The 17,811-nt window shown below is 41.4% G+C and overlaps 1 protein-coding gene across 1 annotated transcript in view; it reads right to left on the bottom strand.

Annotated features, from left to right (window-relative positions):
- The window catches only part of LOC124256516 (importin-11-like), a 34,921-nt gene extending 23,319 nt beyond the window's left edge, over window positions 1-11,602 (bottom strand). Inside the window, exons 1-12 of the mRNA XM_046690506.1 lie at window positions 11,503-11,602; window positions 9,613-9,803; window positions 8,319-8,419; window positions 7,929-8,001; window positions 7,285-7,488; window positions 5,380-5,509; window positions 5,122-5,229; window positions 4,679-4,749; window positions 3,804-3,897; window positions 2,817-2,915; window positions 2,387-2,542; window positions 1,840-1,880 (exon numbers count right to left, since the gene is read on the bottom strand). Coding sequence (XP_046546462.1) covers window positions 1,840-1,880; window positions 2,387-2,542; window positions 2,817-2,915; window positions 3,804-3,897; window positions 4,679-4,749; window positions 5,122-5,229; window positions 5,380-5,509; window positions 7,285-7,488; window positions 7,929-8,001; window positions 8,319-8,419; window positions 9,613-9,750 — 1,215 coding nt within the window. The 5' untranslated portion in view covers window positions 9,751-9,803; window positions 11,503-11,602. The remainder of the gene's footprint in view (window positions 1-1,839; window positions 1,881-2,386; window positions 2,543-2,816; window positions 2,916-3,803; window positions 3,898-4,678; window positions 4,750-5,121; window positions 5,230-5,379; window positions 5,510-7,284; window positions 7,489-7,928; window positions 8,002-8,318; window positions 8,420-9,612; window positions 9,804-11,502) is intronic.
- Window positions 11,603-17,811: the final 6,209 nt, after the last annotated feature.

Consider the following 17,811-nt stretch of genomic DNA (forward strand, 5'->3'; position numbering starts at 1 on the left):
TTATACAACACACCAGGCCCCATCATACAACACACCAGGTCCATTATATAACACACCAGGGCCAATCATACAACACACCAGGCCCCATCATACAACACACCAGGCTCATTATACAACACACCAGGCCCAATTATACAACACACCAGGCCCATCATACAACACAACAGGCCCCATTATACAACACACAAGGTCCCATCATGTAAACACACCAGGCCCATTATACAACACACCAGGCCAATCATACAACACACCAGGCCCCATCATACAACAAACCAGGCCCCATCATACAACACACCAACCCCATTATACAACACACCAGGCCAATCATACAACACACCAGGCCCATTATACAACACACCAGGCCCATTATACAACACACCAGGCCAATCATACAACACACCAGGCCCCATCATACAACAGATTTGTAAATCATAACGAGTATAGTAACTTTATTTTAAATTCCTTGGAATTCCAAAGTTAATGAACAGAAAGACCACCAATGATTTACAGTATAACCAGAAATTATTGAGAATTTAAGATTGTAATTTTTTTTTTCACTCATTACTCACTTATTAAATGTGAATATTAGCAGAACATAACTCCAGATTCAAAGACAGGTGAACAGTTAGTATTTTGTCAAGTCACCATGGGCAGCAATGCATGCTTCAATGCGGCGGGGCATACTACTGATCAAAGAAGTTAGAAAGTCGTGGTCCATGCTGTTCCAATATCGGACCACCTCTTCTTTCATTTCAGCAATATTTGTCAGATTTTTCTTATTGACACTTTCCTTCATAAGTCCCCAAACATTTTCTATTGGATTTAGGTCAGGGCCATAGCTTGGCCAATCTAATAATGTCATATTTTGGGCCCGAAACCAGGCCTGTGAATGCTTTGAACGATGTTTTGGGTTGTTGTCCTGCTGGAAAATCCAAAAATTTCCATAGAACACGTGAGCAGATGGAAGTAAATGTCCCTCGAGAATATCTGTGTACCGCTCACTGTTCATATTCCCTTCAAATACACAGAAGGGCGTTGCCCCTAACACAGATATGCCACCCCACACGTTAAATTTCGGACTGTACTTTGGGTGCTGATACAAAGGTTTTTCAGTTTGTTTGGTCCAGAATTTCAGTGTATTAGGAAACAGCCACACAGAACTTTCATCTGAGAAAATCACATTGTCCAAGTTAAAATTTCTATGCTGTAAGCACCAGTTCAACCATCGCTTCTTTTGTTCAGGTTTCATGATCGGTGATGGAATTCCTCGACTTTTCTGCCAACCCATTGCATGCAGCTCAGTTCTAATTGTCTCCTTACAGACAGCCACAGTTCCTCTATCAATCATATCCAGCCTTAAGTTTTCTAAACTCCTTCGTTTGGTATTAGAAACAAGAATACCAAGTCCGCCTCCTGTCACAGACAGTCAATTTTCTGGGCCTACCTGCGCCTCCCTGGTGCTCAATGCCATATCCGTTTGCAATATTTTTCAAAATACGATAAACAGTGGACAAAGGGATGCCTGTTCTACTTGAAATCACTTTAGCTGATTTGATGTCCTTGTTATAATACTCTAAAATCAACTTCCCCTTCTCTAAATCATCCATACTGAGGATCACTGAAAATGTCGTCTGCTAGCAAGTAAACAAAGGGGGATAACTCTTTGCAAACTAATGAAAAGGATTAACAGAGTTGTCTCTCTTGAATGAAACCAAGCACTTGATAGCTGGTCAAGGTTGTTTATACTAGAAATCCAATTTAACATATTCCTAAAATTCTCAATAATTTCTGGTCATACTATAACGTGGCTTCTAGTTATTGTACAACTAACAAACTCACCCGGAGAGAATATTTGAATGAATCCCCTCCTTCTTCCTGACCTGAAAGAAAAGCACATGTTTCTGGTAATGAGTCACTTGTTTCAGTTTACTAGTATATCCCCTAACCAAGTAATAGGTTCTCTAGAAGAAACGTCTAGCTTGTACTTAAATACCCTGCTTTCACATGCATAAAAACACTGACATCTTTTTTTCTAGAGGACCAATACAAAATGTACCATATCTATTCTTGTTTCTCTAACAGGTCAATTCTTGCTTATACCCTTTGGGTTATCTTATCTTATGTTAAGCCCAAGCCCATGGTAGACTGGCAACAACATGTGTTACATAATACACTGACACAGCAATAATGCTTATAAAACAATAAGCTGAATTAGCAATAATGCTCTCTACACAATATACTGACAGCAATAATGCTTATCAAACAATATGCTGAATCAGCAGTAATACCCTCTACACAATACACTGACAGCAATAATGCTTATAAAACAATATGCTGAATCAGCAATAATGCCCTCTACACAATACACTGACTCAGCGAAACTCACAGAACTCCTCAGCATCTGCATCCCAGGTGGTCAGGTCGTCTGTCGTCAATAGAAAATACTGCAGCACGAGACGGCGGCATATCTCCGCCAACATTTGGAACGTAAAGAACTCCTTCACTATCTGATGCGCTTCCATACTAATCTGGCTCACTGGCTCTGAAGGGTAACAATTGGAAGCAACAATTATTCCAAGAGCAGAACCAATAAACTGACAAAGTGAATATTTCATAGAAAAATTACTTGGGAGTGTTTGACTCCACAAGGAAACATCTTCCTGACATTCTTCCTTGGAATATATTTTCAGTCGCTGTAATTTTCAGAAAGATTAAGTCAAATAGTTCTTACGAATCCCTAACAACAAGAAAAGGATTGAAACATTTCTGGAACATTATGTTAAACTTGAATAAGGGGTTTATTGCTGCATAGTCACCTTGGTCTTGAACAGCTTTCCTGGGTTTGTAGGTCTCACTGAAAAGGATCCCCTTCATCAGATTGAAGCAGTTGACGGCAAACCGTTCAAAGAGAAGACCTATATGAAGAAAGGGAGCAAACAACAACGGAAGCATTAGATTCAGTACTTGTCACGAATTCATAATAACACAGAGAAGTGGTGGTTCATTGTTTCGAGACACAGGCACTGCAGCTAAACAAGTAGTTTCTACAAGCATATCTTTCGCTGTTAAATTCTGCTTGTACAAGCATACCTTTCCCTGTGAAATTCTGCTTGTACAAGCATATCTTTCCCTGTGAAATTCTGCTTGTACAAGCATATCTTTCCCTGTGAAATTCTGCTTGTACAAGCATACCTTTCCCTGTGAAATTCTGTTTGTACAAGCATGCCTTTCCCTGTGAAATTCTGCTTGTACAAGCATACCTTTCCCTGTGAAATTCTGTTTGTACAAGCATGCCTTTCCTTGTGAAATTCCATTTGTACAAGCATGCCTTTCCCTGTGAAATTCTGCTTGTACAAGCATATCTTTCCCTGTGAAATTCAATTTCTACAAGCATACCTTTCCCTGTGAAATTCTGCTTGTACAAGCATACCTTTCCCTGTGAAATTCTGCTTGTACAAGCATACCTTTCCCTGTGAAATTCTGCTTGTACAAGCATATCTTTCGCTGTTAAATTCCATTGTACAAGCATACCTTTCCCTGTGAAATTCTGTTTGTACAAGCATACCTTTCCCTGTGAAATTCTGCTTGTACAAGCATGCCTTTCCCTGTGAAATTCTGTTTGTACAAGCATGCCTTTCCCTGTGAAATTCTGCTTGTACAAGCATACCTTTCCCTGTGAAATTCTGCTTGTACAAGCATACCTTTCCCTGTGAAATTCTGTTTGTACAAGCATGCCTTTCCCTGTGAAATTCCATTTGTACAAGCATGCCTTTCCCTGTGAAATTCTTTTTGTACAACCATACCTTTTTCCGTGAAGTTGTATTTTACTACAAACTGCAGCGTAGTTTTGATGTAACCAAGAAACGAGTTTGGATGCATGGTGAGGACATCGAGGAGCTGGAAAACAGACAGGGAGGATGTGAATCAGGGAGGACATGTTTCAGACAGGGAGGACATTACTCAGACAGGGAGGACATGTCTCAGTGAGGACATTACTCTGACAGGGAGGACATGTTTCAGACAGGGAGGACATGTCTCAGTGAGGACATTACTCAGACAGACAGGACATGTCTCAGTGAGGACGGACATGTTTCAGTGAGGTCATTACTCAGACAGGGAGGACATGTTTCAGTCAGGGAGGACATTACTCTGACAGGGAGGACATGTTTCAGACACGGATGACATGAATCAGACATGTGAGGACATTACTCAGACAAGGACGACATTACTCAGATAGGGAGGACAGTACTCAGACAGGGAGGACATGTCTCAGTGAGGACATTACTCAGACAGGAAGGACATTACTCAGATAGGGAGGACATGTCTCTGTGAGGACATTACTCAGACAGGGAGGACATGTCTCAGGGAGGACATTACTCAGACAGGGAGGACATTACTCCATGAGAACATTACTCAGACAGGGAGGACATTACTCAGACAGGGAGGACATTACTCAGACAAGGAGGACATTACTCAGACAAGGAGGACATTACTCTGACAAGGAGGACATGTCTCAGTGAGGACATTACTCAGACAGGGAGGACATTACTCTATGAGAACATTACTCAGATTAGGAGGACATTACTCAGGGAGGACATTACTCAGACAGAAAGGACAAGATTCAGACAGAAAGGACAATGAAGGTACTGGTAGCATGGTAACTGAGGATTAAACTTACTATCTTGGTCAAGGTGACAATGACCCTCTCACACTTCTCCACTACATGGTGGTGACCCCACAGACTCCGCCCTGAAACCATAAGAGAACATCAGGACTTAGATGGGGTGTTACAGGTACTTTAGTTATCCTGGTAGATAACCTGGAACGGTAATAATGGCATGGGGCCCAAGCGATCTTAGTGCTATGACTACCGTAGGCCAGTGTTGAAGTATGGGAGGTACAATCACCTTTGTACTAAGACTGCTTTGTGGAATGTGGCCTGGACAGTGAAGGTACTCGTGACAGTCCATTGTTACTGATAATCTTGTGATATGACAGTCTGGCAGAGTACTAGAGAACTGATCAGTGAAAGTACTCCTGACAATCTGTCATGGTATTACTGATTGGATCAGGAATGACAGTCCAGCAAGGTAGGAATATTCTGATCGTACAGGTACTTACGACAGTCCAACATGGCCTCCAGGTGCGGGAAGATGGAGCCAAGGAAAGAAACCGTTTCTTGGTTCGTGTGAATTTCACGGAATCCAAATGCTGTCTGCTTCCTTAAAACTAGAGAGTGAGAGACATGGGTCAGTGTTTGCGATAAGATGAGGGCTCCCGGGTCAAGATAAACAATGTTGCATTGTACATCCTTTACACTGCATAGTTACACAAACAGATGCTGATGAAGATGAGTGTGAGAAAACAACAAGATCTTACTTTTGAGCGTGAGAATGCAGCGGTCTACCGCCAGCACCATGCCCTCGTCGTGGCTGCTGGCCAGTTGCAGAAAGTGGGACAGATGGCTGTTCCACAGACTCAGGACGTAGCCAAAGATTTCCTTCGTCACCTTGGGTAAATGGACAAACAGTAAAACAACATACACAAATTTGTTCAAACCCAACCCAAATACGTTCACACATGTTCATCCAGAGAAAGATCTATTGCCAGGATCTTGCCATTCAGAAAAGACGCTTAACTATAACTTAAAACACATCAGCCTTTCTGGACTATCAGTCACTGGTATGTTTGGCCCAGACTCCTCTATTTGCAGGCTGGTCTGATATACTAGCTGAGATGCTGCAGACAGTTGCACTCAACAACACATACACACAATCCAGACCTGCATAAGTGTAGATAGAACAAGTATACAGTCGTGCCCTTTATCCGAACCTCAGATATCTGGAAAACTCGCCTTCTGAACAAAAAATCCTCAGAACGAATTCACAATGTTGTAAACTTACTCACTTATCCGGAAATCCGGTTTCCGTAACCGGACAGGCATTTTCACATACAAAACGCTAAATTCTATGCATTTTTTTCTCTTGTATATCCGGATGGCTGAGCATGTGTCCGTATGTTTACACAGGCATTTTATAGAGTGGCCTTGCGTGCCCTAACATGAAAGAAATCGGCAGTCTTTGAAGCGTGAGAGAATTAACTACCTGTAATTAGCAAGTTGACACTGAGTTAATTTGGAGTTGGCAAGGCTAGACGTACCCGTTGTTTTGGTAGTGACTTTAATCCGGAACTGTTTCGTGATGGGTTGCTTGCATTTGACAGACAGATGCATGTACAGGTATGTTCGCACGTGTTGTTGACTTGACTACTTTATTTGACAAGATGTGATTTTATGCATGCATTGTTATTTGTTGATGTCTTATCAAGAAAGATTACGTCTGAGGTTAATTATGTTCGTTTCTTTGTATGTTTTTTTACATATGGTCCGGGCTTAAGATATCCGGAAATTCATTTATCCGGACAATTTAAAAAAAAACGCAAGTGTCCGGATAAACGGGGCACAACTGTATATGGATGACAACTTCTTTAGTTCTAGAGCACGACGTTTCGAAACATGTTCTTGTATCGTTTTCAAGTGAGAAAACGATACAAGAACCTGTATCGAAAAGTCGTGCTCTAGAATTGAAGCAGTTGTCATCCATATATACTTGTTCTATCTGACTTCCAACTTCTAATATGCCACTCAAGAAGTCACTGCATAAGTGTGGCCATGTGTGAGGCTTGAGAAAGACAATTGTAGGTAAAAAAAACTATAAAACTAAAAAACAGCTGTTTGCAGACAGCTTTGTCCTTAAGAAAAGACAATATCTGCAGTTCATTACACATTAAATAATTCAGAGCAACAACTATAAGAACATATTTCTAAGGCTGCCTTGGCCATTGCTGACATCTTCACATGAAAAACTCTCCTAATTCTCATACCATTTTCCAAATGGATGGATAATGTCTGATTCTCTGGATGGACAGATTCAAACAACATAAAAAGGGAACATTCCTGGAATATACATGCTCCTTAAACTTTCTAGTTACAGCGGAGTGAGTGAGGTTTTACGCCACTTTTAGCAATATTCCAGCAATATCACGGCGGGGGACACCAGAAATGGGCTTCACACATTATACCCATGTGGGGAATCGAACCCAGGCCTTCAGCGTGATAGTTTGGGAGGAAGTATACAAACTGGTGATTCCTGGAAAGACATTACCAAGCATGCATCTGTGTCATCAAACCGTCAAACTGTGTAAAATTTGACTTCATAATTTTTCATTAAGTTTGCCAAGCATGTGATCTTAATTCAGCAAACATTTTCCCTTAAAACTACTTACATCCTCAAACATTTTCCTATCCGCAACTAGTCGTTTGGATGCAAGCATTTTTGTCACGTGATGCAGTGTCAGCAGCGCCCTCTCCTGGACTAACTGGTCATCACATCGCACAGCTTGTAGAACTGTCGGTATAAGCTCAGGCCATCCCCGTGGACAGTCGAGGCGTGCAACTTTTGCCGTCAACACCGACACTTGGGTCGCTACCTGGAGGACACAAGGGGACCTAACTTGTGATAACTGACCAAAGTGAAGTCTTAGATTTGACTCAGAGTGAATAGAGTCAACAGATGGTAGGTACAAGGGAGACAATTCTATGGATGTAAAACTTTATATTACAATGAATACAAAGTTCCACTTGCTCAATAACGGTGATAGGATCTACATCAAAATGTCAGGGTTTTTTGTTCAAAAGAAGTTGTGCATCTACAGAATTGTCTCCCTTGTTCATCACACCACCTTATAAATGCCTTTCAAAGAGATGGTGGGTAGTTTGACAAATGTGAGGAATAACGACAAGTGGTGCCAAAATAACATACTAACAATCTGAACCATCAGAGTCAAACAGGTAAAAAAGGATTTTGAATAAACTACATGATACTGGAATGCATGTAAGTGTGAAGGCATTACACAGGTCAACTCCCTACCTGTGGAACTGGTTCATTGAAGTTGGAGATGAGTTGTTTACGTATCAGATCCTTTTCTGTCTCTGCCAGGGCACTGAAATATTGAAGGGGACATTGGCATCAAATGAAACATGGCAGACTCCAATGCCAGAGACAGCATATCGTCCTCTGAACTAGCTGTACACATTGTCCTCAAACCCACAGTCACTGAAAGCAATATGCTGAACTTTTGTAGCTAAGGTAATGTTCATAGAATGAGTGAAAAGATCGTCCAATCATAGAGTGAATTGGTGAGTCAATCTGAGACAAACAAAAGCCTCATAATGAATTTGTTGCAGCCGTACATCAAGTATGCCATTGTGGCCATTCAATATCCAAGTTAGCCAGCAGCAAGAGACAAGGGGTACTCACTGAGGAGCCGTCTTCCTCCAGTACCTGTCAATGCCATTCTTACAGTACAGCACCGCCAACCACCGCACGTTTGTGTCTATATCGTGGTTGCTAAATATACTCTGAAACACACAACACATGATTACATTTCTTACCAGGACACCGGCCCACATAATCTCATAGGTAAAGCGATCTAGGGATCTACATGGAGTCCTGTGTTTGAGGGTCCCTGGTACTCATACTCTTAATTTTCAGGGGTCCTGGACAACAAAATGGGGGTCCCAGACACTTAAATATTATTATTAATACTGCTTTTTGTATCATGATTATCACATTGTAACAGTAAATAAATAGCAAATAATACCATAACCCAGCTAGTAGCAAACTCAGTGATAAACTATTGTCACTTGATTGGAATTTTACAAAAAAGTATTTAGACTTTTTCTGAGTCCCTGTGGACGCGCTAATATATCTTTTTGTGGCCACTGTCAATTTTCATGCGTATAGGATGCAGGAATTCGCGTCCTGTAAATCCCTGCGATCGTAGCTTCCATACTAAATACAGTCAGGCCGCGTTAATCCGAACCCTTCTGTTTTTCATCAAAAACGTTCGGATAGTGAAACGTACAGACTACTGAAACGAACCATTATGTACACCACTACAGTAGAGTTACTTCCCTTGGACATACCGAGACAAGAACATAAGAATTGATGGTGCCAGTTGCGTTTGCACACGTGAGGCCTATTAATTGATTAAAATCACAAACTAACGACATGTTGGGGACTTAACCTAGTTCCTGGCCTGGCTACACACTTGGCACAATACATAAAGTTCATTCCTTCTCAGCACAATCAACATTACAAATGAATGTTGCTTACTAGAAGAAGGTAAAAGTGTGAATATATTCTAACAATTGTGTTACTATGGCATTAGCAGTCCCAGCCAACAAACTAACATCATCTATCCCAGCCAACAACCTGTGAACATCCGGGTTAGAATATTGATCTTCAGTAACCCATGCTTGTCGTAACAGGCGACTAAAGGGATCGAGTGTTCAGGCTCACTGACTTGGTTGACCCCACATGTCATCATATCCCAGTTGCATAGATCAATGCTCATGCTGTTGATCAATGGATTGTCTGGTCCTAACGCGATTAGTTACAGACTGCCATAAAGCTGAAATATTGCTAAGTGCAGCGTAAAACTAAATTCACTCACTCACACACTATCCCAGCAACAAAACAACTCAGCAATCATTTAATAACAGGACCGAGAATAGTGAAGAATGAGCACAAACAAAGTAACACAGCGTACAGCGACAATGGAGTAGAAGCCTGGCTGTGTCTCCCACTGCTGCAGTTGATGCTCGGCAGGTTTCAGTACGCTGGCGTCCTGGCTACACGCCCTAGACAGCACGTCTAGCACCACCGGCCCTGCTGTTGCCATGTCCATAGTTCCGAGCTGGACCAGTCTACTCCTCTCACATGGTAGTCTGGTAGTTGAATCTGGAATCAACCGCTGATCCTATAGTACTGTTGTTGACCTGATAATGTCATCTGAAATCATTCATACTTGTTCTTATTTTTTCATCCATATTGAATTTGCCTGAGTGAGGACAGATTACTGTCTTGCCCTGTCTTATTTCTTGCTGAATCATTAGAGATAAGAATGAACTGTGATCAGATAAGATGCATATTTTCTTAAAGGAAGAGAACGTGTGTGTACTTAAATCATGCATAATTTTGTTTTCCTGGAGAAATGATACACTTCAGTGCAGACATGATTCAGTTCTCAAACCAAAACAATAGAGCTCCACACAGTGATGCCCATAACACAAGAAATGCACAGAGTAAACCTGCTTTAGTCATGTTTCTTATATTATTAGAAGCTAACTGAAGTGGATGTTTGGGTGTTTGTCTTATAGATGAGTCACTAATTGCCAACTTGATCAGATTAAAAGCCAGTGTCTATCAAAACTTTGATTACAATTATATCTATTATAATATGCCTCAGTCATATGAAGCCAGTATTTTTCCAACCTGAAGCTTCTTTTAGGGCAGACCCGTGAAGATTGGGGTTTGAATTGATCAACAGTAACCCATGCTTGTCGTAATAGACGACTAACGGGATCGGGTGGTCAGGCTCGCTGACTTGGTCACATGTCATCATATCCCAATTGCACAGGTCGATGCTCGTGCTGTTGATCACTGGATTGTCTGGTCCAGACTCGATTATTTACTGGCCGCCGCCATATAGCTGTAATATTGCTGAGTGCAGCATTATTCTAAACTCAGACACTCATTCACTCTTGGGGGGGCAGCTTTGTACATGTGTCATATTATCACATTTTACACAGTCCTGTTAGGTGTTTTTTATCTGACAATTCCCGGGTAGAATAATCCAAGCAAAGCCGAGGAAGCTCTAGGGTTATCAGCCTTTCTTTCCAAAGAATGCTTCAGAATGGCTGATATCCTGTTCCTATAAATTCAAAAATATGTTTACTTTGTAACCATCAAAATAAATAAATAATTTTAAACTAAGTATAAAAACCTTTCATGTATTGGCCTTGTTATGTAGCATTTGAGAACCTAAGAACAACATAATCACTCCAATTTCCAGACGACAGATATTCATTGGGTTGTATACTCTGTACAAAGTCTTTTAAAATGTTAAAACGTCAACATGGTCAAAGCCACACCATAATAAAGATACCCTGGTATTGAGTTCAGCAATATATTGCTGAAATCTGAAATGGAAATCTTAACTTCACTTTGAGATTAAAAGATTTCGATTTATCTAAAACTTCACCCTGCAGCAAACACTGTGTACACTGTAGTAAATGATTAGACAAAAAAATGTATTGTTAGCATATATATCCACGGTGAAGTTGTTTCCTGGCTTGGAAATAACGGATGAACACTGTCTGATTGTATTAACATCAGGTTATTTAGTACCAAGATATTTTACATACAGTAATAAACACTAACAAACAGTGGCATAGTCACAGTCTAATAAAATCGCCGTATGTTAGATGACTCAATGTGAATGTGGACATGTGTAAGTCCAAATGAGTGAGTCTCGTTTTTCGCAAATACTTCATCAGTTCCACATTAAATCTGCTATTGTTTTCATTATATATTGCGTGACATATACGCTGAACACAAAGTAGCAGAATATACTGTTACTTTCAATTGTTATACATACATGTAGTCACAGTTTTACTTTTAAAATTTTAGGTGAAAGCTTCAGAATCCATGCCTTCTTTCCATGCCCCGAACACTGGGCGCGGCCATGTTGGTTGTTTATAAAACTGAGTACATGGAAACGGATTACTGTTAAGGTTGTGTCATTGTTCCAATGATCACCAAAGTGATATCATTGATCGATTGTCGGGTTATATATGTTTAATTGGTGTTTCCGAAGACGTACATTTACACAGAATCATTCGACAGTGAGCTGAAATATCGTTTATCACACATTTGTTCGTTCACAATTCAATCATCATTCAATGGGCAACATAGATTTCTAGGTAGGAGAGTGACCGATCTGTTCCTTATCAATTTTCAATGCCTTTTAACTGTCCATTTGAATATGTTTCTGTTACAATGAACAACGATTGGTAGATAACATGGCGTTTCCAGATTTCCAATACTGACCATCATATAAATGGGAACAAAGTATTTTCAAAAAGTCACGCTTTTTGTTGACTACGAGGAAGAGACAGTTAGTTTCAGAGTGAGTGAGTGAGTATGGTTTTACGCCGCTTTTAGCAATATTCCAGCAATATCACGGCGGGGACACCAGAAATGGGCTTCACACATTGCACCCATGTGGGGAATCGAACCCGGGTCTTCAGCATGTCGAGCGGAGGCTTTAACCATTAGGCTACCCCACCGCCCCAGTTAGTTTCAGAAGCCAATAGAGAAGGCTTCAGGTTGCCTAGCCCAGTGCAAGCAGTAGCTAACATCTTACGTCTGACAAATGGACTTTGTATACAGTTTATGGTTGTAAATTTCATTCAGCTGATTCCCTACAGTGTATGCAGACAAAAGTAACACATCTCAGCGAAGCAGGGGCATGGATAATATACACTCTTCAAAACAAGAAACGCATAAGCCATTTTTAGAAGAATTTATTGCGTTAGTTTAAGAGCAATTATTTCATGTAATTTCAATGGTAAAAAGGTGAAAATTCACACGTCTATAGCAAAGACTTCGCCAACACAACAGCAGCCTTTATTGTTGTGTTTCTGTTTCTTGAGTCCACACGATGGTGTCCAAAGTCAGTACTTTGTATGGCCACCATTGGCAGCAATAATACTGCTCGGCACCGTCTCGGCAAAGACCGGATAAGTGGACGAAGTTGTGGAATTCTTCCCCACTCTTCCTGAAATGCGATGCATGGCCTTGGGAAGGCCATGGCAAGACATTGACGGTAGACTTGGCAAGGTAGCGGACCGTGACGTGTGCTGCAGGCCCATGTGAAGTAGCCTTGTCATGCTGGAACAACTCCCTCTGTCGGTCCATAATCGGAAGCATATGTGACGTGCAAGGACTTAGTTGATGTACCGATTGGCTGTCAAATTCCCCTGAACCACCACTAAATCAGATCAGGGATAATATACGGCGAAATTAAACGAATATGTGAAAGAAGTTTTTATCGATAGAATTTAGTCTTTCTTCGCTGTGTACCGAGAATGGAAGCCAACGGCGAGTTACAACATGCCGACCTGAAAGTTTACTACAAATCTACTGTACTAATACTGACTCTAATACCAATTATTTGACTTAAAATGAAGTGACAAAATAGGTGACTTTCCTTCTACGTGTAGGTTTCAGTTGTCACAACACTCAGCGAATGTAATCATGCTCTTTAAAATAAATCAGGCTCAATAGTAAAAATTAAGTTGCCGACATATTGGCTAAACTGGTCACGTGACGAGTCGAGGCATACCCTAAGAGGCTCGTCGAGGAGTGACCACTCCCCGTCTTCTATTCTCCCTGGTTGTGCAGTCTCCACGGCTGTGGCAAGACGATGACTCGAGTGAGCAACCCGGATGTAGCGGTCCTGGGCTTGGTGGTAACTCTTGGGCGGCCGCTTCTCGGGCGATCTTTTGCGGAAATGGTCCTCAGGAAACGATCCCAAAGGCGAGATATGGCGGTGCTCTGATGAACGTTGAAATGTCGGGCAACTGCAGATTGCGACTCCCCAGCTTCAAGGCGGCCTATAATGACGATGTTTCGAGTGGCGGCGCCCAGCTGTGTCATGAAGATTTCCTCTTTTCCAGGCAAAACGAATGAAAAATATAAACACTACGTTTGCCTTTTATAGTCATCGATACCCCATGCTTTTCCGCTTACTTGCACGTGCATTTTGCTTTGTATGTTTTCTTGGTGACGTTTTGGCGAATATTTCTTCAAACGCTTCTAAAACAAGTGATAAGTTAAAACTGCTGCGTTTTGGCGCTGAAGCTGTTTACAATCACACAAAGATAACGGTTTGGAAAGAAATAGTATATTTGTATTGTTTAGCCTCAGCTACATGAGTGCAATACTCTCAAAATCACTCATGCGTTTCTTTTTTTCTTTCTTTCTTGAAGAATGTAGATAAAAAACCATTCAGATAGATTGTTGGGGGAAAGGTGTAATTATCTCTGTTACATATTGTAGGGTGATTTTGATTCAAAGTTAAACTACATACCTTAAGCTATATGAAAATCATAGTGGCTGTTTGTCCCTCAATTTGGTAGTCGAATCCACATTTGCAAGGTCTGGCTCAAAGATTAAATGTAAATAAAGCAAATTGTACTTTTAACTTAATCTTGACTTTGACAAAGTGTGGAAGATGTGCATTATTTGGAAACTTTCCATTCTGCATTAAAACTGGTCACGTCAAACCCCTACCAGGTATCACTGTCTTTTTCAGTGTCGTAAACAGATTCTTTCACAACGGGGAATGCTATCACTTCCACGTCTACCAGTTTCTATGAGAGATGAGAGAATGATCGTTATCTTGTGTACATCTATGTATACAGTTTAAAATTTTGAAAAGATAACCCTCCAGACCAAATTTCACTTTAAATTCCTTATGCAAGTAGACAGGAGGTATGTAATAGCCTTGATCACGGTTGACTGATGGTGGGAGTTGACATTGATGTGGTTTGCTTTCTTGGAATTTTCTAATTTTGAAGATATAAGGGTATACAGCAACACCTCACTCCTAAGTGTGTTTAAAAAGCTGTTCATCTGTATATCTCTGACATGATCTAATGTTTGTATACATTTGGGGTTGATTTCCCATTTTTGGCAGTCTGTTGTGCACTGGACCAGGCAGGTGTCGTATCTCACTGCCAAAACTGGGACAAGTGTTCTAGCTCGTTCACCAGGTCTGAAAATTGACTGCCAAAAGTGGGAATAAATCGGTCCATGGTAACTAATTGTGTTTCAATGTGTTAATTCACAGTACAGTGTTACAAAAACAAACATCGATCAAAGGATTAACCGATAACACGCTGATTGATTAATTGCTTTTATCTTGCACAGTTTATTTGTCAAAAGGTAGTGTTTATGTAGGTAGATTTACTCATCTATACTGAAAAACCCTGTCGTAAAGTGCCTGTGTATAAAAACAACGTCCTTCCTTGAAAGGATTAACCGCCAATAAATTGATTGATTGCTCATTATTGGCTAACTAAATTACTTTTTTAAAGAATGGCGGACATTAGTTGCCAGGTGTGCTATCTTGGGTGACCAATAAGACTATACACCACTGTGAAAAACCTGAAACGATATATTACTTTTTGGCATATTATACTGTTAAAAGACACATGCCATGGAGCAAGATTCTTTGTCAGCTGCAGATGAATGGCATATCGTTCTTTTATGTGGATGTTAATGGATACGTTCCTCGAACAAGGTAATAGCCTGACATTGTAACTGATTGTGTTTCAGGATGTTAATCCACACAACAATGCAATATACGTATTATTATTTACGCAAGGTCAATACTTCGGTAAGTGCCATGTTGAGGCATGATATATCATTATTAAACTTACTTTCCAAGTAACGTAAAGCTGGTGTGTATGAAAGTGTGAAACATTAAAAAAAAAATCGAACCTAAGCGAGGGAAGGACGGCAAGCCTTTGCTCGCTTCGCTTGCATATAGGAAGACTGGTCATTTTCCTCTCTGTTGCTCAGCCCTATTTGCGCTACAATTTCTGAATTTGCCTGTGGTGAAACACATGGAATGCTGGATCGCATGTTACGAATGTTCGTTTTCATGCCATCAAGACCGTGGGAAAACCCAGAGACTCGCGTGGTGTTTCGTGTGATGAGTGTTACTTTACAGATTCTCAAATCATCAAGGACAGTTGGATATTCTAGTGGCTAGTGTGTTGGATCGTCTGCCGACTGTTATGCTCTGTCGATTCTCCACCATCAGTGACAGTGGGTTAGCCATGACGGCAGAGTGTTGTCTGACGGGTGTTACTATAGATTCTCAAATCATCAAGGGCAGTTGGATATTCTAGTGGCTAGTGTGTTGGATCGTCTGCCGACTGTTATGCTCTGTCGATTCTTCCGCCATCAGTGGCAGTGGGTTAGCCATGACGGCAGAGTGTTGTCTGACGGGTGTTACTATAGATTCTCAAATCATCAAGGGCAGTTGGATATTCTAGTGGCTAGTGTGTTGGATCGTCTGCCGACTGTTATGCTCTTTCGATTCTTCCGCCATCAGTGGCAGTGGGTTAGCCATGACGGCAGAGTGATGTCTGACGGGTGTTACTATAGATTCTCAAATCATCAAGGGCAGTTGGATATTCTAGTGGCTAATGCGTTGGCTCGTCTGCCGACTGTTACTCTTTTGGTTCCGGCCCCACCAAATGTAGTTGGATATTCTAGTGGCTAGTGTGTTGGATCGTCTGTCGACTGTTATGCTCTGTCGATTCTTCCGCCATCAGTGGCAGTGGGTTAGCCAAGAAGGTAGAATGTTGTCTGACGGGTGTTACTATAGATTCTCAAGTCATCAAGGGCAGTTGGATATTCTAGTGGATAATGTGTTGGATCGTCTGTCGACTGTTATGCTCTTTCGATTCTTCCGCCATCAGTGGCAGTGGGTTAGCCAAGAAGGTAGAATGTTGTCTGACGGGTGTTACTATAGATTCTCAAGTCATCAAGGGCAGTTGGATATTCTAGTGGATAATGTGTTGGATCGTCTGTCGACTGTTATGCTCTTTCGATTCTTCCGCCATCAGTGGCAGTGGGTAGAGTGATGTCTGACGGGTGTTACTATAGATTCTCAAATCATCAAGGGCAGTTGGATATTCTAGTGGCTAATGCGTTGGCTCGTCTGCCGACTGTTACTCTTTTGGTTCCGGCCCCACCAAATGTAGTTGGATATTCTAGAGACTGTGTTCATACCATAAGGTAATGAGGTAGCACAGCAGTAAAAGCGTTGGCTCCTCTGGTCGAAACATTCGATTGTCAATTTCTGGTCACCCTAACACAGCTATTTCTCGAATAGTCGCTTGAAACCGATAAAATACCATCCTCACTCAGACATGTACTTCAGGACAAGATTATTTTCCTTCATTCTATTCTAGTGGCTAATGCGTTGGATCGTCTGCCGGCTGTTATACACTGTCGATTCTTCCGCCATCAGTGGCAGTTGGTTAGCCATGACGACAGAGTGTTGTCTGATGGGTGTTACTATAGATTCTCAAATCATCAAGGGCAGTTGGATATTCTAGTGGCTAGTGTGTTGGATCGTCTGCCGACTGTTATGCTCTTTCAATTCTTCCGCCATCAGTGGCAGTGGGTTAGCCATGACGGCAGAGTGATGTCTGACGGGTGTTACTATAGATTCTCAAATCATCAAGGGCAGTTGGATATTCTAGTGGCTAATGCGTTGGCTCGTCTGCCGACTGTTACTCTTTTGGTTCCGGTCCCACCAAATGTAGTTGGATATTCTAGTGGCTAGTGTGTTGGATCGTCTGTCGACTGTTATGCTCTGTCGATTCTTCCGCCATCAGTGGCAGTGGGTTAGCCAAGAAGGTAGAATGTTGTCTGACGGGTGTTACTATAGATTCTCAAGTCATCAAGGGCAGTTGGATATTCTAGTGGATAATGTGTTGGATCGTCTGTCGACTGTTATGCTCTTTCGATTCTTCCGCCATCAGTGGCAGTGGGTTAGCCATGACGGCAGAGTGATGTCTGACGGGTGTTACTATAGATTCTCAAATCATCAAGGGCAGTTGGATATTCTAGTGGCTAATCCGTTGGCTCGTCTGCCGACTGTTACTCTTTTGGTTCCGGCCCCACCAAATGTAGTTGGATATTCTAGAGACTGTGTTCATACCATAAGGTAATGAGGTAGCACAGCAGTAAAAGCGTTGGCTCCTCTGGTCGAAACATTCGATTGTCAATTTCTGGTCACCCTAACAGCTATTTCTCGAATAGTCGCTTGAAACCGATAAAATACCATCCTCACTCAGACATGTACTTCAGGACAAGATTA

This window comes from Haliotis rubra, unplaced genomic scaffold (assembly GCF_003918875.1).
Source record: "Haliotis rubra isolate DU_JTF1 unplaced genomic scaffold, ASM391887v1 Scf63, whole genome shotgun sequence".
Classification (NCBI taxonomy): Eukaryota; Metazoa; Mollusca; class Gastropoda; order Lepetellida; family Haliotidae; genus Haliotis; species Haliotis rubra.